General features: G+C 42.0%; 1 protein-coding gene across 1 annotated transcript in view; it reads right to left on the reverse strand.

Annotated features, from left to right (window-relative positions):
- Positions 1-4,109: 4,109 nt before the first annotated feature.
- Positions 4,110-22,595, reverse strand: part of LOC306963822 (plexin-B1-like) — a 58,734-nt gene continuing 40,248 nt past the window's right edge. The window contains exons 7-39 of the mRNA XM_079557531.1: positions 21,805-21,905; positions 21,605-21,737; positions 20,969-21,125; positions 20,773-20,881; positions 20,013-20,121; positions 18,804-19,568; positions 17,613-17,711; positions 17,374-17,496; positions 17,149-17,242; positions 16,916-17,085; positions 16,440-16,591; positions 16,261-16,366; positions 14,811-14,947; positions 14,478-14,651; positions 13,854-14,079; positions 13,321-13,563; positions 12,371-12,544; positions 12,068-12,216; positions 11,893-11,993; positions 11,603-11,820; positions 10,861-11,039; positions 10,721-10,787; positions 10,005-10,151; positions 9,686-9,857; positions 9,323-9,426; positions 9,148-9,232; positions 8,835-9,007; positions 7,693-7,853; positions 7,109-7,256; positions 6,027-6,091; positions 5,306-5,381; positions 5,108-5,182; positions 4,110-4,902 (exon numbers count right to left, since the gene is read on the reverse strand). Coding sequence (XP_079413657.1) covers positions 4,798-4,902; positions 5,108-5,182; positions 5,306-5,381; positions 6,027-6,091; positions 7,109-7,256; positions 7,693-7,853; positions 8,835-9,007; positions 9,148-9,232; positions 9,323-9,426; positions 9,686-9,857; positions 10,005-10,151; positions 10,721-10,787; positions 10,861-11,039; positions 11,603-11,820; positions 11,893-11,993; positions 12,068-12,216; positions 12,371-12,544; positions 13,321-13,563; positions 13,854-14,079; positions 14,478-14,651; positions 14,811-14,947; positions 16,261-16,366; positions 16,440-16,591; positions 16,916-17,085; positions 17,149-17,242; positions 17,374-17,496; positions 17,613-17,711; positions 18,804-19,568; positions 20,013-20,121; positions 20,773-20,881; positions 20,969-21,125; positions 21,605-21,737; positions 21,805-21,905 — 5,097 coding nt within the window. The 3' untranslated portion in view covers positions 4,110-4,797. The remainder of the gene's footprint in view (positions 4,903-5,107; positions 5,183-5,305; positions 5,382-6,026; positions 6,092-7,108; positions 7,257-7,692; positions 7,854-8,834; positions 9,008-9,147; positions 9,233-9,322; positions 9,427-9,685; positions 9,858-10,004; positions 10,152-10,720; positions 10,788-10,860; positions 11,040-11,602; positions 11,821-11,892; positions 11,994-12,067; positions 12,217-12,370; positions 12,545-13,320; positions 13,564-13,853; positions 14,080-14,477; positions 14,652-14,810; positions 14,948-16,260; positions 16,367-16,439; positions 16,592-16,915; positions 17,086-17,148; positions 17,243-17,373; positions 17,497-17,612; positions 17,712-18,803; positions 19,569-20,012; positions 20,122-20,772; positions 20,882-20,968; positions 21,126-21,604; positions 21,738-21,804; positions 21,906-22,595) is intronic.

The following is a 22,595-nucleotide window of genomic DNA, read 5'->3' on the forward strand; positions in this document are numbered from 1 at the left end:
GTCTTCTTAGGGTCCATCTCATCACATAAAACACATAGAAGAAAACATGCAGTGTTTATCATATTGTAAACATTTTAAAGCACCAACACCCACATGACAACGCCCCTGCCCTTGTTATTGTACTATAAGATACAAGTAGCACCGTTTTTGATGTGTTGCTATAGAAATAGATCATACTCTAACAATTGTAGGTCTGGGTATGGGCATTTTAAGTGGTATTTTAGTTATTCTTTCCATTTGATCACTTCTAGTATCACCGCAGCAAGTTACCCAAAAAAATAAAAAGTAGATCACACTCCTCCGCAGCTGAAGTGTGAACAGATGCTCGAAAATCTCCAACACCCAGTGGACTGCAATGCCAACAGCTCACTGTTAACACCTGCGCAAGTCGCCACCTGATGACAAGCTTGAGGGCTGCTGGGTAACGAAGTGCAGAGACAGTGAAAGGAATTAGACTGGTGAACAGCCAGTGTCTGTGAAGGCTCCAGCTCCACCTGAAATAAACAGATGGCATTTTCTCAGAACTACAAACTGACTCTGAACTCTGGCACTTTCAACACACAATCTGCGGAGAAAAAAAAGAAAATTCTGTAGTGTCTCTCTCGTATGGACCAGGTTGTTAAAGCTATCTGAGATTGCTTTAACTCAAAGCTTTGGAGTTGGTTAGGGGAATGAGCAGTCACTACATGGAGATGCACTTTAGTCACCCTGAGCTACAGCCTGCGGCCACTTATGTAAACTTGGTAATTGGTGATGTTAACTGTAAGCTAATACCAAAAAAACGGGCTATGAAAGTAGTTTATGTTATCAAGGCTTTAAAGGAACAGGCCACCGTTTTTACATACTGAGATATGTTCTTACATGAAATTAGACGAGTTGATGCGTACCTGTCTGGTCTTTGTGTGTGCGCTCAGTCACGCACAAAGACCAAAGATGTTCTTAGCATTTGGCCTCTCCCAGCATATTCCTATAGCTCCATACGGGGGTGAAGTTGGAAGCGACCACGCTCTTCCACAGGCACGCACAAAGACCAGACAGGTATGTGTCAACTTGTCTAAGCTCAGGTGAGAACATATCTCAGTATGGAAGAACTGTGTGCCCTCAGTCATGCAAAAAGGCCAACGATGTTGTTAGCATTTGGCCTCTCCCAGTATATTCCTAATGCTCCAAATGTGGTGAAGTTAGAAGCGAACACGCTCTTCCACGGGCACGCACAAAGACCAGACAGGTGCCCATCAACTCGACTAAGCTCAGGTAAGAACATATCTCAGTATGGAAAAACGGTGGCCTGTTCCTTAAACATATCTGATAGTAAGCAAAAATAATTTCATTAGTGCCAATTATAAAAGCACAAATTGTTTCTCTTCATGGCCAGTCAAACCTTGAGTGTTTTGGCTGCGTTGTTGTTGTGTCTTGCTAATATGGTGTTACAAGTCTGTCATCAGTGTTCATTCATATTAGTAATAAGCTGTCATAAATAGACCACAGCCTAAACACTCATTTTGTTTGGATATATCCCCCTAAACCAGTCCAGCTCTGCTCTTTGCTCAGAGACATGTGTAGTGTAGTGCCATTGTAGTAGCAGACTTTTGTAGCTCTTCCAGGCGCTAAGTCTCTGTAGTCCCTCAGCCTCAGGAGTGCCGCTATTAGCGTCTAATATGGCTGCAGACTTAAGCTGAAAAGCCCAGGCTGGCTCATACTATTTTCCATTTTTAGCATGCCATAATAAGACTCCTCCCAGTGGAGCACAAAGTGTGTAGCGCCATCAAAACAGCACCTGCTGGATGTGGATCACTGGGTCAGTGGGAGCTTGAGAATCGCACCTTATAAATCATTGCACCACGCTACGTTTGCCCCAAATGTGCGCAGTATACATCATCTGCACATTCATAATTGTAGTAGTGAGGATGCGCCCCACAGCCGTAAGCAGAGGTCGGTATAGGTTAGACTGATCTGGGAGAAATTATATACTTTTAAACGTTTTCATCTTTTTTTACTATACTATAAGTTCAGCAATTGTTTACGTCCAGTTACAATGTTCCAAAGCAACATACGTATTTAGTCAGATTCCTTTGTTCCCCACAGGAAACTGTCAGTATTGGGATTTCAAAACACACAATACCCAGGAAGGATTGGGGCCTGACTAACAGTACAGCACAACACACGATCAAGACTTTTCACTTTCATTTGATCAATATTATTCTACACTGAAAGATTTTTTGGACTCTCAGCCTCTCCTGAAATGGAACAACAGTCATACATTTCCACAATCCTTCACATACACTCAACCTCGTTTGGCCTGTATAACCTCTAGTGGTTAGAGGTGGAAACATGAGCTGCTATTATTAGCTCTGACGCTATAGGGCTAATTTCAGATCCACTCATACCTTCATCTCTTTATTTGTTTAAAGGAATAGGCCACCGTTTTTCCATACTGGGATATGTTCTTACCGGAGCGTAGAAGAGTTGATACGTACCTGTCTGGTCTGTGTGTGTGCCTGTGGAAGAGCTTGGTCGCTTCTAACTTCAACCCGTTTGGAGCTATAGGAATGTACTGGGAGAGGCCTAATGCTAACAGTATCCTTGGTCGTTTAGCGTGACTGAGGGCACGCACAAAGACCAGACCACTGCCAAACTGGTGAAAACTTGCTTGGTTCAGGTGGGATCTGACCAGTGGGGACACCTCCAGCGGCACCAAAGGCAGCCAGATACAAGATTTGAATACGTTTTCTTCCTCATCCAAATCCATTCTTTGATCACCCACTGTGAAATTCATCATTAGGAGTAGGTTTAGTCTTGCTGGCAACAATATAATCCAAAATGTTACACAGCGTGCCTGTAATCTAACCCATAAAACACTTTACAGAGTTAATAAATAACAGATTCAAACTGCAAATTACTAGGAAACTGCTTTATCAATTGTTATCCCTTGTTATGCAATTTCCATGATATACAAAGCGCCATCTATTGTCCTGAAGTAGTTTATGAAGTTTTGTGTCTATGACCTTAAAATGAATAACTTGAAGAAATGGTCCAGACGAACTCCTACTGAGACAAGTTTATTGCGTCAAATGAAATTGCTGTTAGGTTTCTTCTAGTTGTTGGTTAGAAAAGCCAAGTCAGTTTGTAACTACAGGGACCGCAGAGACATTTTAACAACACACATTCGCCTTCAGCAATTCTGCGGTGCATGGCAAAGATTAGGAGTAAACCTTTTTTTTTTTTTTTTTTCTTTTTTTTAACCTTTTTTACACATTACAAAGTATACTGGAAAAATAGATACAAAAAAATAAAGGCAAACATTTCAATAGTACCAGGATTCAAGCGTCATGTGTTAATTTGTGCACAGCTAAGGTTCACACGACACTAAAAAGCTTGTAAAAAACAAAATGTTGCGTCTTTTTTTACAAAATGACACCAATGCAATATGATTGAGACCAAAAAAACCATAGCCACATGAAGCTTCTACCTCCCGAAAAAGCCTAAACAACAACAACACCACATGAAATAAATAAACAATAAGTTAAATCAGGAAAATAACAAACTTTGACACAGCGCATCTTTGGAAACTTCTCTCATTTGACTTCAGGAGAACGCGTTAACACTGTTCACGGGGTCAGAACTTCAGTGCACTTGTTTTGTCGGGGCTACGGGTTTGTGGTCCGTTTATACTGTAGAGAAATAAGGCATGTTCGTTTCACCGAGGGGATACTTTACGGGTTGGGTCGGCACGGCAACAGTTCCAGGGGTGTGTCCAAAAGGAGATTTTAGAATTTTACTGTGCTGGTACATTATATTAATGGACGCCAAGAAAACACCCTTTGAAACCTTCGTTCTGTGCTTATGGTTTGTGTTTCAGTTGGATATTATTGTATATCTATTGTTTTTTTCATTAGTGTAGGCCATTTTTTATTACAAATGGATCTCATTTGGGAAGGTGAACCACTTCCATTCTTTGGCTTTGCTTCCTGTTTTCTGGTAAAGGTCGAGGCAGTAAACCGGAAAGTGTTTTCCTAATTTCGCAAAACTATTTAAGTGTTTTTAAACCATTCCATTACCAATGTTTGCTTCTATGTAATTAATCTATTGGGACAATATGATGACACAACCTAAACCATAACCTCTCTAATTAAACTGTTAGCAGCTTTGCGCCATTCTGACCCCACCTGTTTTGTACCATTTCATGTAAAGGTGACTCAAGCAGCCTTGTATAAAACAGTTGAAAGACAGTCATACACAGTTACCGGGAGAATAATAGACAAGTTCCACATCCAGTGTTTACAGTGGCCATATTGTTGGTAAAATTCACAGGAGGACGGATCCAGTTAAAGGCCAACAAAAACGCAAACAGAGTTCGAAGAAGCAGTTCAGCAGTGAAATGACGACGACGATGTGAAGCTTCAATAGGTGTCCTTACAAACTAACTGTCCGCAGCAGCAGCACACACAGTAAGACTCAGGAGAGTGAAGACAGAAGAACAAGAGCAGATGTGTTCCACGTAAGACTCAAGATGTGAAAGCAGTCACAAGCTGAGAAACATCAACCATGTTTTTTTTCTCCCTTTTTCACCATTTTTACTAAACTCAGTGTGAACCACTGGTGCAGGAATGTTCAGGTCGTCAATGGAAAAGTGTTGTTCCCTTCAAATTGCTCCTGCATAATGCTCCCAGACAAAAACCTCAGTGCTTAAGCCTATTCTTCAACAATGATTCCCTATCAAAATGTCTTTTGCAGAAGGGAAACGGTAGCGTTCTGAGGGGAGTTTATAAAGGTGCATGTTCCCGGGGTCACGAGGGGTCATAAGTCAGTGACTTTGTTCTCCACAGCCGCTGCGATCTGCTGCAGCCTGTATCCCAGCTGCATCTTCTGAGCCGTCGAGTCCTCCTCCAGAGCTGTGATGATCTGTGGGAATGTGGTGCACATGTTTAAAAACACGCAACAACTTTTACTCATCTTATTCTCCGTTCTGGACTTCTATGTGCTGTACAGTAACTTTAAGGTCCAAGAATCTTTACTGATTTAGTCCTCATTTGTGGCTTAAGTCTGTTCTTTCCTGTCCTGTAGGAGAAGAATGTGACTATTTAAGTTTGAAACCAGCGTATCTTACCTGGTCATAGTATTTGTTGATGTACTTGTACAGTTCGTTCAGAGCCACCAGACAGTTAACTTCTGCAGCGTAATTCTGTGTTTAAAAAGACACAAAACAGAAGCAACATTATAGAACTTCGTATAACAATATTCACGTACGATTCTGAATGTGCTGAAATCCCCATTGTTTTTAATTATAATTAATTTCAAAATTCACCCGAGAAAGTTCAGCCAGAGCAGAGTTCATCTCCTGGTCACTGGCGGAGATGGTCTGCCTGATATCTCCGTAGTACCTGTGCACAGAAGAGTGTGGGCAATATTGTCAAGCATTAGTCTTCATTTGTGTAACTACAGCGACCTCTTGTGGCTGGATCATGTCAGGTTTAGTGATGATTGTACATAGTTAATCATGTAATAAGCACACGTTAAGGCTACCATTTTTATAATAGCCTGGAGAAAGCTTTAACGTGTTTTTGAATGGGTATAATTGTTTCATTTGAATACCCATTTTTTTTTCTTTTTACTGTTCACATTCAATCATTCTCTGAGTGGAATGTATCATCATAAATGTTTCACTTTTACGAGAAAACATAGGTAACCCTGACCCCAACCCCTCATGATTTCCCCCTGAATTAAGAGGCTAACCATCCTCTAGAAACTGTCCTATTAGCGGCTAACCAGTCCAGTGGGTCTTCCGAGTATCAGTGCAGTAAATGTATCTTTCTACCGTGGGCCCACTCATGCGATGAGCCTGGCGGGCCTTCTATGCTCCGTGTCTGCTCTGACAGATTGTCCCATAACACCACCCCTCCCCTCACCCTCCCTCCAGCCCCCCATAACCTTCTCTTGTGTGTGTGTGTGTGTGTGTGTGTGTGTGTGCCTGTGCGAGTGTAGTATATGCCCAGGGTCAACAGGACGAGCGGTTGCCATATTCTCACCTCTCCACCATCTGCTTGTAGCGAGGGATGTCTCTGGCGTACAGCAACTTGTTGATGGGAGAGTCCTGAGCACAGACATATGGAGAAATGCAAGCGTGAAGATTAGGCACAGGCACCTGTTTGGAATTCATGAGACAAAAGACTCCAGGGCACCAGCTCTGTGGCTTTGGATTTATCCTTTCAATAATAGGAAGGCTAGAAATTAATTTAACTAAAGGCAATTTAAAACGGGTTTAAACGAGGACACAAAATTAAAACTCCCTATCACCGACATGAATCTGCTTTGTCCTCACTTTACCCTGTTCCTGACTGCGCTGCCAATCGTTTTATGTACTGTAAAAGCTTTCATTTTCTAGGAACGTTTTGTGGGTTCAGAGTGTTACGACTAAAATAGTATTCAGGTCTTTTACAACTGAGGCTGGGCACTGTTAAATATTTTTCAATACCGGTACTTTAACAATACTTGGTTTTCGATACCTATGCTATATTATTTGTCATATAGAACCAAGGAAACAGATCAATAATGTTCATTTATTCCCTTTCCTTCCATTTAATTTCATTTGCATTTATATCATTTATTTGAGGTGAAACAACCAAGAAACTTCCTTTAACTAAAAAAGGGCAGAAAAAAAATTCATCTTATTTTTTCCACCATTTTTAATCAATCTTCCAAAAAAAAAAATTCCAATTATGAAAACAACAGGAAAAGAATAGTTAAAAATCCAAATCTAACCCAAATTTTTCCTACTTTTTCTTTTTTGCCCAAAATTTCCCCTTGTTTTGTCCCAAGCTTTTCATTTTTCCCCTGAAATGTTCCATTTTTTCTTTTTTTTAATTTAGATGGCCAACAGCAACAGCTTGAATATAAAGATTTGCTATTAAGTTTTCAACATAATAGACAACCTTCTGAATCCATCGTACACTAATGACTAATGTATACTACACTAATGACTTTGTATATTGTTTTGTTTTAGGAAGACTTTTTCACCATGTCTCTAGGGACTGCAGTTACAAATCACATAAGAGTCTGGGATTAAACATCACACAATAAAAATCCAATGGCTTTGTTTGTGGTGAAATACCCGTCCTAGTTTGTGGTCCGCGATGGTGCATGAGTCCATAAAGGTCTGTGCGATGACTGACAGCACTGCGTCCACGTGGTCAGACGTCTGAACATCAAAGATGAATTGAGGGTTTTTGAGGATGTTGATCCAAAACCGCAACGGCAAACTGCAGACACAACAAAGAACACGTGACGTTAACATGAAAATGACTCAGAATTTGTCAGAGAATGCCATCTGATGAAAAACACTGTCGCTCTTCCATCCTGATTTTGTGGAGTCTTGATATTAATATGAACATTTAATATAATGAAGGAGCAATGGCCTCAGGAATCCGTGTTTCATTCATTCATCAATTAAGATTAATGTGTCCGAAGTTTGCCGAAGTTTTCTCTGTACGGGCTATATTACTGACATTTGCTTGTCCTGCACCAACGAAATTGAAAAGTGACTCCCCTTACAAATTTTTTCAGCGGGAGGATGGCAGATTAATACGCTGCCAGCACTTTGCATGCCTGTTTACAAATCAATCTCGGTAATCATCTGTCAGCTCAGCAGCAGCCTCGCATCACACTGTATGAACAGCCTGGCCGTAGTCCGTTTACCTGTTGGTCTTCCAGATGTGGATGGTCTCTGGATCATTGATGTTGTGCTGTTGAGCCTGCTCATCCAACAAGTCAAAGAAATACTTCACAGCCAGCGGCACCGGGCGACTGGTGCTGAGGATGGCTGTGAACAAGTCATCCACAAACTTCTGCAGGGTGCCCTGGGGTCAGCATAACACAGAGTATTGGAGCATTAAGTCATTGGATGGATTATTGTGAGAATAAGCGTGAAACCCCCACCCCCCTTCTTCAGCTTTACCCAAATCTAAAAGTTTGCCGCCTATAGAACAGTGTAACGCGTCATTTGAAAGCTAACGCCTACAAAACTCATTTAAATAGATCTTTGTCCTTGTGTTGTTGCTGTGTTGTAGTTACTTTTTGAATTGCTTTTCATTGCTTATTTGTCGCTTTTTCGTCACTTTTTTGTTACTTTTTGTCACTTTTCTGTTGCTTTATAGTGGCATTTTGTCACTTTTTTGTCACATTGTCACTTTTTAATTTTTTGTCATATATTTTTGTCACTATTTAAGTTTTCGTCACACATTTTTGTCACATTTTCGTCAAATTTTCGTCAAATTTTCGTCATATTGTTTCTTTTTAATTTTTCGTCACATTTTTGTCACTTTTTCACACACATTTTCATCACTTTGCTGTTATTCTTCGCTTGCTTTTTGATTGTGTTTTTGTCACGTTTTTATCGTTCTGTTGTTGCGTTTTCATCCTAGTTTTCATCTCATTCTCGTCGATATTTGGACGCTTTTTTCAAGAAGCTTTTAAATTCGGGTAAAGCCAAACTGTAGAAAATGCGTTTGGCGTGAAGAGGTTAAAAAATTAACAAATGAGCAACTGTTTAATCAACATTATGATTTAATTATGTTGTATTGAAGCATGACTCATCTTTATATATCTATAGTTGAGTGATAGAAAGTGATAGTGATAGAAATCTGGAAAAACGACCTCTATGACCATTTACACATAAACAGTTTGAATGAAGTGCCTTGTCCAAATACATGACAGCAGCAAAAAGTTGGACCCCAAATACACTCTACTAAGCGAACCATGGTTGCCCAAAACGATAACCACAACGCAGATCCTTCTTTAACACCTATAATCACAATAACAAACTCCACACTGTTTCGTACCTTCATGGAGAGCAGCCTGGTGAGGTAGATCTCGGGGATGGCCTTAGCCCTCTCCCCTCCTCTCTCCCTCAGACTGCCTCTGCGGTGTTTGGGCAGCTCCGAGTCCTCACTGGCTTTGACCAGGTGCCACAGTCTGACTCCACCCTCCTCCCCATCGTCCAGCATTGGGGTCTCTGCAAATAAGAAACCGCAAGGAACACGTCATGTGAGTCAAAAACTTGCAAAACACTGGAAAATCTGCGAGTTCGTTGGTACTTAGAAGCACAGCACCCTCCTCTGGCAAATGGGTGAATTGCTTGTGTCGAGTACTCACTCTCTCCAGGCATGTAGTCATGGCTGTCGTGGAGGTGGTGTTTGACGTTTCTAGGAACAAGAGCCACTGTTGCGCCATCAGGAACCTGCAGAAAGATGAACCATGTTTCATTTTGTCAACAGAACAGTATATGTCAGCACTAAAATTTAAAACATGAGTACGTGCATGCCCTGACCTTATAGTGCTGTAACGTATTGAGACGTTTCCACGAGCCTTGTACAACAGAGGTCAAATCCTCGTCTGACAGGATAAGGTGACCCGCGACACCTGCTCGCCATTCTGTGAAGTGAAGAAGTGTCAATAGGCTGAGATAGTATTGTATATAGAACCTGTAGGTTGCGGACACTTTACTTTAACTGTCAAAGATGTTTTGACCCGTTAATAGTTAATCATATCTCAATAGTTGTAATGGCTACGTTTTCCTCAGGAGTGTAAACACAAAATACAAAGGAACATTTAAAATCTTGTTAAGTAATTTATGGTAGTTTGTTAATTGACCTCAGTTTACATCAATTCAAATACAATATCAATCAATTACCCAGTAGCACAGAGTCAACGTGAGGCCTCTGAGAGAAGGACGTTCCCTTCCAGGTCTGCTCCAGGAGCTTCTCCTTCACCTGGGTGATAGTGTCACAGTCCAGCACTTTGGCAGGCACTGTCTGAGAGGCGGCTCCTCCGCCCACTGCCGCCGGCAACACGACATTTAGAGTCTGCAAAAAAGGTAGGCAAAACAGATGAAATATCAAGGTGACTGCATTGCTGCTGGGTTAAAACACAGTGGCTTATAGTAAACTTAATCAGAGTTTCATTTAATAAAAACAAAAAGGTATAAAATAGCAGTGCTCTTATTTTATTACCAGTGTGCGGTACTCCACGTCCTCTCTTAGCAGCCGGTTGTCGTTTAGTGTGTACTTGGCTTTCCCTGTCACTGCGTCCACAGGGCCCTTGTCCACCTGGTGTTTGATGGCTCTGAACAGCATGTAAAAGGACTCTCCCGCAGACTCCTGCCCACAACAAAAACACAAGTTCAGTCCAGCTAATCACTAATGGATTTTAAAATCTAAATATTTTCCTTAAGAGTGCTTCCATTTATAGACAGCTAGGATCATGGTCATGGTTACTGTACAACTTAGCCCAGTTGGAATCTCTTGTACTTAATGGGTAAACTAAGATGCCTGTATTCTGCACGTTCATTCACTATGAGGCTCAAGATAAACTTTATTTGCAGTGGTCTTGTCAGGCTATGACAGTGTCCTGAAACAAGAAATACAGACCACTCATAACAAAATAAGGTCTGCTCTAGTCTCTTATGCATTTTTACAGATGTTCACACTATACTTTGATTGGAATTCCCCTTTCGAGGGAATGTTTTTCAGTTTTATAACAGAGTAGGGAGTATTTCCATATATCTCGAGCATCGACCATCTACAGGACATAGCTGCATCGCTTTTAGGATTTGGATTCTTTCTCCAGAATGTCTTAGTTTTCCTGTTTGATTGCATTAGTCAAATTAACTTTAACTTTTTTTTTGAAAAGCTTGTTCGTAGGTTGAAAAGTAAAATATAGAACAAACCCTCAAAAATGTGTAAAGGCAAATGGACATCCAGTTTGTCAACAGCTTTTCCACCACTGATTCAGTCCTGGAAAAACAACATACAAAGCAGGTCAAGCCTCTCCTTTCCATCCATTCGTGCAGATCATTAGCCTCCTCACCTCCTGAGCATGAGTTTGGGGTTCTTAGCCACATACTGCTCCACCAGGTCGTTGAGCAGTGTTTTGAGGATATCTGTGAAGTACTCCAGTTTACCATGCAGAGCCACAGTGAGCAAAGAGGCCACATAGGCCCTGTCCCGGGGGGAGAAGGTTCTCTGTACCTCCAGAGTGTGGATGAACTACAAGGAATAAAATGTTAGTGTAAAATTATGAAGGTTTTGATCATGTTTAACCTCTTAATCCCCACCTGAACTGAGCACATTTTCTCCAGTTTGGCTTTACCCAAATTTTATTTTTGAAAAAAGCATCAAAATAGCGAAGAAATAAAATAAACGTGAACAAGGGTGAAAACGTCACAAAAACCTAACAAAAAATTACAAAAATGTAACAAAAAATGACAAAAAATGGAACAAAATCGTGACAAAAAAGCAACAAAAACCTAACAAAAAAGTGACAAGAACGTAACAAAAAAGTGATTGAAAAGTAACAAAAAATAGACAAAAGTGAAATTAAATAAGTGACAAAAACTTGACAAAAATGTAACAAAAAAAAACATTAAAAATGTAAAAAAAACATGACATAACGAAAAAGTGATGACGACACAGCAACAATCAGTTAGATCAGTTTTGTAGGTCTTGGCCTATAGGCTGTAAAATGTCCTGTCGAAAAGCTTTTAGATTTGGGTAAATTTGAGATAATGCATTTGGTTAAGGTGGGGGTTAATAGTAAAATAAACAAATACCTTAGTAAGGAAGAGTTTACTGTTGAGCAGATTGGAAAGCTGAACCAGCCCCTGTTCCACCGTTTGTCTCCGGCTTTCGGGAACATCCAGGTCTCGTCTCAGTGGCGACTCCTGGTGGCCGGGGAAGAAAATACGCTCTGCATAGGCCCTGTAATCCAGAAAGGGGATCCCAGAGCCCACCAAGTCACTCGACATATCCATCATCTCTGTCATCAAGTCTAAGAGGAGAAACAAAGAGGAGTTTAGCACGTTGGTCTGACAGAATTTCAAGTTCATGATTTTTTTTTTACCTGTGAACTCTTTTTTGCAGCGGTCTCTCACACTGGTCTCCAGATTTTCCAGCTGGATCTGTACCTTCTTGTAGTCCCTCATCGCTTGTTTACTCTTTCTCCTAATGGCAACAAAAAGGCATGTTTTTTCCCCATCTGTGCGACTGATTCACAGACAAAAATGACCATACTGTACCTGTATATGAGCACTATGATGAGAACGATGAGGGCCACTATGGAAGCCCCCACACCCACTCCCACCTGAGCCTCCAGGGGGAATGTGGACTGGCCGTGACTGTCGTACTGCACTCTGCCAAGGGAGAAGTTCAGGTTCCCCATCCTCACCTACAACAAGCAAGTAAGCAAAGTCTAAACGAAACCTCCATTCTCGTGTATTTCAGCTGCCTTAGCTGTATTAGCACAATATTCTGTCTAGTTTCTACAGCAGTGATTGATATCATAATGAACCATTAGGTGTAGTTGTCCATGTTTTCCTTACAGTGAACTCAGGCAGGCTCTCCAGGTCCTGCTTCTTCCCTGAGGTAAGAGTGGGCAGCTGGGCCGGGGGCTCACAGTACAGGTGGTTGTGTGTCAGCGTCTTCACGGCACACACACCCTCCCCAATACGGGCCTCCACTTCATGTTTGAAGATGGCCAGGTCCAGGTTTTCACCCTAGATCACAAGTGAAATATCATATGACAGGGTTATTTTTTCTGTTTGTTTTGTGTCTGAGTTACCCCTAGTTTCAGCCTCTGAGGCGTTTCATTGGGAGTAAATAATAGGAAGGAAGGAAGTAGGAAATATAAACATAGAACTTCTGTGGCCATGTATTGTCAACACGGAAAGGAGTAAAGAACATAGAGAAACATAGAAAACTAGTTTTGCATTAGTCCATTCTTTCTTCCTTCTTTGTAGTTAGATTAGCTTTTTATGCTGAAATCAATATTCATTTTACCAGTGGACATTTTTCCATTTACCTGCATTGTAATATTTGAGGGATGACTGAAATATGCTGATAACTGCTAAACTAATACAAGAATCCCATGCATTTTAGAAGAGGACTAAATAGCAAGACCTACAAAACTCATCTAAGCTTCATCCTTGTTTTTGTTACCTTGATTTAGTCGTTTATGTTGAGTTTTTTTTTTTTTTAGAGAATCATAATGATGAAGCTTAGAATGAAAACGTGATAAAAACACAACAAAAATGATTAAAATGTGATAACAAAAACGAGGAAGGAGCTCCAATGAGTTACGTAGGTCTTAGCTTTCAAATGAGGCGTTACTCTGGCCTATGGGCTGCAAGCTCCAGTCAAGAAGCTTTTAGATTTGGGTAAAACTGATGAAAATGTGCTGGGTTAAGGCGGAAGTTAAGAGGTTTACAGGGCTTTTATATAAATTCCAAGGAGAAAGAATACTCGGTGTAAAATGACAAGAACAAACACCTACCTCCACAGAGATGATGCTGCCCGGTTTGTGGTGGAACGGTTTGTTGGGGTTGTTCAGGTTCAGGGGGTGTAGTTTAGGATTGGGCTCATAGCTGAAGCCCTCGTTCCCCACGGCGCTGAAATCAAAATGAAGGCTGTCCAGGAGGAAGTGCACTTTAACCTTCGCCCGTCTGGCCTCTGTTCCCACAGTCGGGGTTGGACACAGGATGAGGGTCGAGCTGTTGACTGTACAGCGAGCCTCGTACTGGGATGGGAAGGACGAGAGAAAGCAGTTAGTTCATATAATAAATGTGTATGAAGTCATTTTGCTTTTAATATTTATCATTTGGTAACAAGATACTTATCAGGGATAAACATTTATAATGCAGTGATTCACCACTTTATTCAGTCTCATTCTGATCACCCCACATGAACTATGGTCGTTTCAGTAAATTCTTATCTATTTAAATGTTTTTTGAGAGTGAGTGGAAACACTGTTTACAGATTGACAGATTCTTGTGAGGACCAGTATTTCTCCTGATGTGACGTATGTACCTGTTTGACCTGACAGAGGGCGCCCTCGGGACAGTCCGCCTCTGGCACGATCCTCCTCCACCTCTTCAGTGAGTTCTTATGCAAGTGTTTCTTGTCTTTCTTGTGAACCACGCTTCGTCTCCGTCTCCTCGGCGGGAGGGAGTCAGGGGGACTCAGGGTCACTCGGATCTTGGGCTCCTGGACGACATCCAGATTCTGACCGGACACTCGGATGATCCTGCCGCCACTGTGGAAAAAAAATGACAGACAGAAAATGTTTATTTTAAAAGTCCATCCAAGAAATTTAAACTACAAATGCTTTGTCAAAGGGCGTGAATCATTTGAAATGTGCAGTATACTGTAATATTACAACAGAATTCTGATAATTGAAAATCACTTGCTGTGAAGTAGCTGTAAGTAGATCCATAAAGACAAAGTTAAATAGGAAAATGAAAATACAAATTGTTTTTTTCCCCTCATTTAATAGTTCACTCACTGTTTGACTTTGTAGTGCATATTTTAATTGAAACAGAAAAGTTCCTATATAAATATATGAATATACTTGCATACACAGTTATTATAAAAACATAAAAGGAAGTTGCCCGATAATGCCTCACGTTTGAGTGCACCATGGTGACATTATACCTGTAGAAGCTCCTGGATGGGGCGGCGCTGCTAATGTTGGGGTTGGGAGTGTAATGATACACCATGCCCTGCAGGTGTCGCTCTGCACTGCCAAATCTCACAGTGATGGCGTGTTCTCCTGTCCTGTTACTGCCACGGGTCATACACTGGATCTCATCATCCAGGATTTTCAACCTGCGCACGAAAACACATAAGTAAATAACACTTCCACAATCCTAAAAACAAGGTCAGTCACTGCCGCTGGACATAATACCTTCAGAGCTTTATCCCAAACACATTTTTATAAACCCGCTAACCCAGAAGCTGTTGGCTCTGGCTCATGTTCACACTTACACGAGGCAGGGCACTCCTCCTATCAGGACACTGGCCTCACTGGGGTGTCCTGTCTGCAGCTGGTGCCCCCTGATGGTCACAGAGGAACCCCCTGCTTTGGGGCCTCTATGTGGGAATATGCTGTTTAACACTGGGTCCTGTATAAACAACAGAAACAAGCAAGAATAATCTGAATTAAGTATTGGCACCAATCAAAGCAAAGTATAAACTCTCAGAGAAGTGATAAAAGAAGTATACAATTACTAAGTTAATCAAAAGTGATGCATTTAAATTGTAAAATACACTTATGCCATACCAAGTGTTTCTGCCACTTAACCCCCATTTTAACAGCATTTTCTCCATTTCGGCGTTATCTAGATCTAAAAGCTTCTCGACTGGAGAGCATGGCCAGTATAACGCCTTATTTATTTGAAAGCTAAGACCTGCAAAACTTATTGTGACATTTTTTGTTGTCGCACTGCCGCATATCTTTTTTTATCCTTTATTTGTCATGTTTTCGTAGTTTTTTGTCGTATTCTCATTCTATTTTTATCACTTTAGTGGCTTTTTTGTTGCTTTTTGATCGCTCTTTAACCGTGTTTAGTCGCTGTTATATTGTGTGTATTGTGTGTATATAGCGCATTTTCTTGCCGTTTTCACATTTTTCACTCAAACTTGGCGCTCATACTATGGCGCTAGCCCGCAGTTAGCTTTGCCCGTTAGCCTGTTAGCGTCTTCGTGATTCTACTAGTGTGTATTGGTGACTCCGACCCGGTGCAGGGGAAGTTGCAATTGTGGTTTTCTGGCCAGAGACACCAGGGGGAGATGAAAGACCCCTCCAATCATTCCATTAACACTTGTATTACCCCCAGAGGGACTACGGAAAGGATTTATTAAAGTAAACCCACAATACAAGTTGCGCTCAATAAAAAAACTTGATTTGTTGTTTATGGAGTATCATCCTCAAACATCAATATCTAAACGAAACAAAGAGGGATTGCACTTTCGCTCCACACAGCTCGGTGTGACAGGAAGTCCTCCGAGGCCGTGTGTGTGTTTCGTGTCGATCCCATCTGTGTCCGTTTCACAAGTGTGTGTGTGTGTGTGTGTGTGTGTGTGTAGGTGTGTGTGTGTGTGTGTGTGTGTGTAAATGGAGCGTGTCACTGCGGCTCATTATAGCAGAGAGGGAAGTACCGCGGCACTGGTCCGCACCCACTACTCAGCAAACTCGGTAAATCACAAATACGACAGAACTAAAAGGGAACACAGGCATTTCAAATAAGAGCACCTGGACCCAATGAAAATGCCTGTTCATACAATGATGTTTATAAAATGTATCCGATCCCTGCTGGCGTCCTTCACTTTTTATTTGTGTCATGAATGTGCCTCGATTTAGTCGGGCCGAAGACGCTAATCCTCGCGTATTTGGACGCACACACACTGCCGGCAGCATCTATACAAACTGTTTTACCTGGAAGCAGAAGAGCTGTGGCGACAGGCCTAATCCTCCGCCTCTCACTCTGACAGAAACATGGCCACATCTCTCTACTCCGCTGCTGGAAGTCTCGCACACGATCCTGGAAAACAAAGAAAACATTAGATTGGATAAAAAAGGAAGGAAAAGTAAGTCAGTAAGTAAGTAATCCTTGCCTGGAGGAGATTTCATATCGGCTGTGTATGACGTGACAGGCCACTCCAGCTATAGTTACAGAGCTCTGGATGTCCTCCGCTCTCTGTCCCAGGTTAGAGCCAGAGATGGTGACCACTGTGCCCCCCTCCACCGGCCCAGACACGGGGTCCACCTGCACCATGGCAAAAAACAAGTTCACTCATCAAACATTTGCTAAATTACTAAACTTGTCCACTAAATTAGTCCAAAGTGTATCTTGGAAGGCAAACACAGCTCTTCACAAACATCATTCTCTAAGCTGCTCTATTGTACTGGTGATTATCTCTGCTTTATTTGAACAAAAGTGACAAAACAATGAGGACTTTCCCCGGACTGGGTAGCACTCAAAATAGGATCAGAGAGTGAAACTGTATTTGGCAACAAAACCAGTTCCAGTTCAACATTTGTATCAATCTTTTTCCGATGGGCCGATTCTGCAGTTTTGAAGCGGACTTACAGAGTGAATGACCGGTGCTGGGCAGGAGTGTTTGACCTCGTCAGAACAGGAGTCTCTGTACACACATCTGGACTTCACCACGCCTCCGCACCACACACAGCCGTACTTGGAGTTGGCGGTCCGACAGCGGCTGCAGTCCGAGCGGCCCACCGAGCAGTTGAAGAGGGTCACTGCAGATGAAAGCAAAATATTCAGGAAATGACAGTGAGGACACAGTAAATACAAATGCCCACCATGAAGATTCTCCGAGCTGTCGATGAGGAAGTGGTTCTTTCTCCTCACGTTAATCGTCGCCTGGTACTCCTCGATCAGGGAAGAATAGGCGTACTGGGACAAAACATTGTGGTTTAAACTATTGTATATTGTATTGTAAAGTTGGAACTGGGCTGCTAGAAACAAAATTACAACTATTGTTTCTTGACTATTATGGAGAAATACATGTAGAGTGCAGTTGAGACCTGGTGGGGGTGACACGTGATGAAAAACACAGTGGGCTGTTGCTGGTCCAGTTCCACTGAGGCCTCCACCACCACCGAGTGATTTTCCACATCCAGCACACACTCGTACTGCAGACTCTCATCCTGAGGGACAAAGAATAGGCAGAACAACCTGATTTAAATTCATTACGTACAATAACTTTAAAGAGCATTTTATTTGTGACACACACAGACTTTGTAAGTGGCAGACAACAGTTTACCTGAAATAGGTGCAGGTGCTGCCCCACCAGAGTGATCTTCCTCTCCACATTCACAGGCAGAAGAGATGAGTCCTGGACTTTATCCACACAAGGACACTCCTGCTCAAGCATTCATTAGAACAAAAATATAGATAAGGAAAGTTAGATTTACTCTGTCACCATGATCAACTACAAAACTAACTTCACGTCAGTTTTAGATGAATCATAAATGACGGTACTGTATTATCAAGACCTGCTCGAGCGAGATTAAATATTCACCTTAGTCATACTGTTGGTCAGTCTTGTGAACGACAGCTCTTTTTAGACTCCTACATTACTTAATAACTTCAAAGTCATGCTGACACATGCAGAGTATCCACACACTTAATGCAAGCCACCATTAATAAATGTCATTAAAGGGCGAATACTAACATCTAGCATCTAAATAAACAGGCATCCAACAACATTCAAAGTTACTAAATACGAAATATGTACATTCATGCAAATATAGGATCATGCAAGAAACACATGGATGACATTTGCCTGTGAAGTTGGACTTAGCACAATGTAAAATGGCACTGGAGTTAAGAGGGAGGCGAGTTAGTTTTTTTGAGAATTAAACTTGGGTGAAGATTTACATACAATTCAAGTGAGTTAATTCTGTTATGCAGCCCAAATGATTTTAAGTATATTCTAAGAGCCTTGATTATATCACAATTCATACTCACTATATATTTTATATCAGCTAAAGTATTCTGCTGCTCCTGAATATTTACTCTTCGCTCTGATTGGCTAAATCGGCTTGGAGCATAACAGAGGGTGACTAATAGGAGGAGTGGATGGGGAAAGGGGACTGCATCTGAGCATAGAACTGCACTTATCGGGAGCGCTATGAAACTACAATTTGGCAATAGCACTAAAACAGCAGATCAGCTCATCCCAGCCCTAATTTGAATTGAATTATATGTACATTTCGGGCAGACATCATAATCTGACATTTAGAATTGATTGAAGGTATGGTATTGATAGCCTTACATTTAGCAATTGGTTTGTGTTTCAAGAGAAAAGGTGCTGGTAAAATGAATAAATAATAAGAAAAATACAATGTTTTTTGTGACGTTTAGTCTTGACAGAAAAACACACTCACTAGAATTCGATTTTATTTCCTTTTTGGTTTTGTTTTATGTTGCACAGCAGGTGTTCTCCACTCACCCGCAGCAATGGCTCAACTGAAGAGTCTGACTGATAATCTGTGGAGGCTGCAGCTACGGGCCCAGCATCAGTTTCAAGCGTTGGTTGAAAAACGTCAGGCTCGTCTTTGTCCAATGGAGCTTCTGACACAGCGAGCATGAACGTATCCGCCTCCTCCTCTTCCCCAGTCTTGTCCCATTCATTCCCCCAGGCCTCCGTCCCTTCCAACACCTCCACGCCACCCAATTCTCGGCCAGGCGCTGTTGTAAAATCCGTCAGAATTATGATTTCTGATGATGTGGTCGAGCTGACGCCAGAAGACGAGCCTGCAGTTTCCCCAGACGGACCGAGGAATCTCAGCTCTTCATGGCCGCTAGTACTGCTGGGTAATGTAGTCCCCGTGGTCGCATTTACCACAGGGTTTTCTGTTACAAACGGTGTCGCTGTGGTTTCTTGGGCCTCTTCCTCTGCATTTGTGAGCGTAACCGTGACGCCCGTCGTGGCTTGGGTCATGAACTTTTCAATATAGGAAGTGGTCGTGAAAGTTAAGTTGAACTTTTGTGTTGTAGGAGGCACTGGGGGCAGAGCGGATGTAGCTTCATCTGCTTGGGTTGTCATCTTGATAGTGGGTACTGCAGTTGATGCTGCAGTTGTCATTAAGATTGTCGTAGCAGCTGCAGTAGTTGCAGTGGTTGTTGTAGTTGTAGTAGTAGTAGTAGTAGTAGAAGGTGGTCTAGTGGGTTTACTGGTAGGAGGAAGCGGCATGGTTGGTGTGGGCGGGTTGAACTTTATGATGGAAAGAAATAAACAAAAAGGTAGAACCACGAATGACAAGAACATAATCAAACAGAACCATGCAGTCTGACAGAGGCAGCATGCACTGTACACTCACTGCTAACTGACTTTCAGAGAGTTATTAAGTAGGTTTATGTGGTACAAACTATCTGTTTATTACATCTCGCTGTGAAGTGGGAAACTTGCCTGATTAAAAAAAAATACATGGCTTCGTAGTCCAAAATATTTTCCTACGATCACTGTTTATCTGATCTGATGACTAGACTTTATAATAGGTATTTACTGTATATGTACTGTATATGCAATTATAAGTTCTCAATGAAATGCACTTCAAGCCATGGACACAAGTACCACATACAGTCCTACTAAACAAATCCCCGAACGCCTTGACGACAGCAAAACCCCTCCTTTGTGAAAACATCAGTCCCTACTCACATGCTGGTTGTAGATCATGAGTCCCTGTCCACACGTGTGCTGATGAGTGCAGAGGTGCTGCTGCAGGCACCAGTTACAGCCCCAGCGACTGCTCACACAGCCCTGGCACCTGCCACAGAGAGAGAGAGGAGGAAAGATTAAAGGAGGACGGGCCAGATGTCAGCGGGACGCAGAGGGAGCCCACGTCAAATATTTATGGACAAGAGCGCCAGACATAAAAGTACTGTTGAGCCCTGAGATTTGAAGGCGATTTCACAAAGACATTCCAGGGAACCATTTACATTCAGACAAGCAGTAGCTAAATATTATTGTGTTTCTTTTGGATTCAGCTCTTAAAAGGAATGCCAGATGTGTACTTGATCTGCTCTTTTTGGCGGCAAGTATTGAAGGGAGAAGAAAAAAAACTATATTCTGAAAGATCTTTGTGTAAGGTCTCTCGGTCATGCGGTAGTTTGATCTTTTTAATGATGTATCCTGAGAGCACTTTTGCACATTTGCCGCACCTTACTAAAATGCTCAGATGATAATGATCCTTCTACACTCTGTAATAATACACACAGGTTCAGTCAAAAATTAGTTGTTGCTGACTTCTCTACACACACATTATTGCAAGTGACATCTGACTGAAATCATTTTGTATTCGTATTTGTCCACAGAAACCTGTTTCATTACGTTTGAGGTGTATCTCTTCTGAAAACGAAACGTTGTGTACCATCTGAAAACTAAATCATTAACTTCAAGATAGCATGTAAATACTCACGGTCGCCGTCCTGACAGCTGCTGGACCAGACTGCAGTTATAGAAGGTGAACTCCGTGTCTGCCACAGTCACATTGAGAAATCGCAGCGAGAGAGTGACCATCACGTAGTCTGCACACAAACACACGAGCCGTCTATCACTTTCTGAGCTTTCTTATGTGCCCGACAAAAACGGTGGCAGATTTTGCCTCTTAGTACCATCTGCTTGTCTGATGGGAGGCAGGCTGTCGGCGTCAGGAGTGGAGCACACCACTCCAGTGTTGGTGAGGACGGCAGCAGACTCGGTGTCATGGAAGAAGCAGGAGTAAGCCTCTTCTTTGCCGAGACTGGGGAGGCCTTCGACTGACACTGCGATCTAGGAGGAAATAATGCCTCATATTATTGCAATCTGGCACAATAGCAGCAGACAGACTGGACAGCCACACTTATTCAGTTAAGTTAATTGCATCTGGAATCCCTCAACAGCCATTTTCAGACAACAATTCTCTCTGTGATCTAAATTCGATCTCTGGTTAGTATTAGTGTATTCAATTACATCTGGACAAAGCTTATTTTGCCATGGGGAAATAAAAGTCTTACAGAAACCAGACGAGTTTAGATTGAGACTATTACTGTAATGTAGAAACACAGTGGGGGGGGAAATCCAATATCAAGTATAGAAAATGACACGATACAAGTATTGACAGTACAAAAAGAAGAAGAAGATCTTTATTTAAGTAGCGCCTTAAGATTTGTTGAAGTAACGGAAGGAGTAAAGTTGAAATGCAGAATCAGAATCCTACAAACAAGATGATCTAATTGTCAAATACAACCACATTTCTTCCTTTTCCTCACCTGGGTTTTCTCTCCGCGGCTGATGTTGTAGAGGCTGAGCTGCTGAATACTGAGGCACTGCTGGCTCTGGTTGAAGCTCCAGAGCCAGTGACCGTGCACAGACCCCCGCCGGCACTCCCAGCGCTGACCACACCTGAATGCAACACATACACAGTTACACAAGCTTAAAGCTGGAAGTATGGGGGTCAACCGTGACTCACCGTCCCTCCAGCACACACCAGCCACAGTACGGGTCTCTGGTCGACAGGCAGGACTGACAGTCTGTGTGCTCTCCGCATTCGGCCACTGCGCGCTTCTCCACCTGAGTGCCACGAATAATATGTTAGAAACCAGGGCCTGCCTCAGTATTCTGCAGCCACTTTTCCACTGTATACAACAGGACAAGTGTTGTTTAAAGCAAAGAAAACAAGAAAAGCGTTGGCAAATCAATTTATTTGAGTTTGACTCCTGATTCTGACACTTTCCTGAATGTCTCTATCTGCTCTCAAAACCTCTTAACCACCACCTGAACCAACCACATTTTCTCCAGCTTGGTTGTACCCAGATCTAAAAGCTTCCTAAAAATAAGCGACAAGAACAAGACAGAAAAGTGACTAAAATGTGACCAAAAAAGTGATGAAAAAGTGACCAAAAAGCAACAAAAACTTCAACAAATGACCAACAAAAACTTAACAAAAAACAACAGAAGACCAACAATAAAGTGACAAAAAAGCAATGACAACACGGCAACAACACTCGGAAAAGGACCAGTCCCCCGACAATATGAGGAGGTATCCAGACAAGACTCACAGCTAAGCCACACATGCCTTCTAGCCCTACTATTGTTCTGGCTAATGGACGTTCACTGGAGAATAAAACAGATGAACTGCTAAGTCTGACATGTATCAAAAGTTTACTGACCATGTCAAAACAAAACGTAGCTCAAACGATCAAGACTGACATCTTAGTTGGGAATGTCATAAGGCTGTAGGCAGCTATTGAAAGCAGTGTC

This window comes from Gobius niger (genome assembly GCF_951799975.1).
Source record: "Gobius niger genome assembly, chromosome: 6".
NCBI classification, from domain to species: domain Eukaryota; kingdom Metazoa; phylum Chordata; class Actinopteri; order Gobiiformes; family Gobiidae; genus Gobius; species Gobius niger.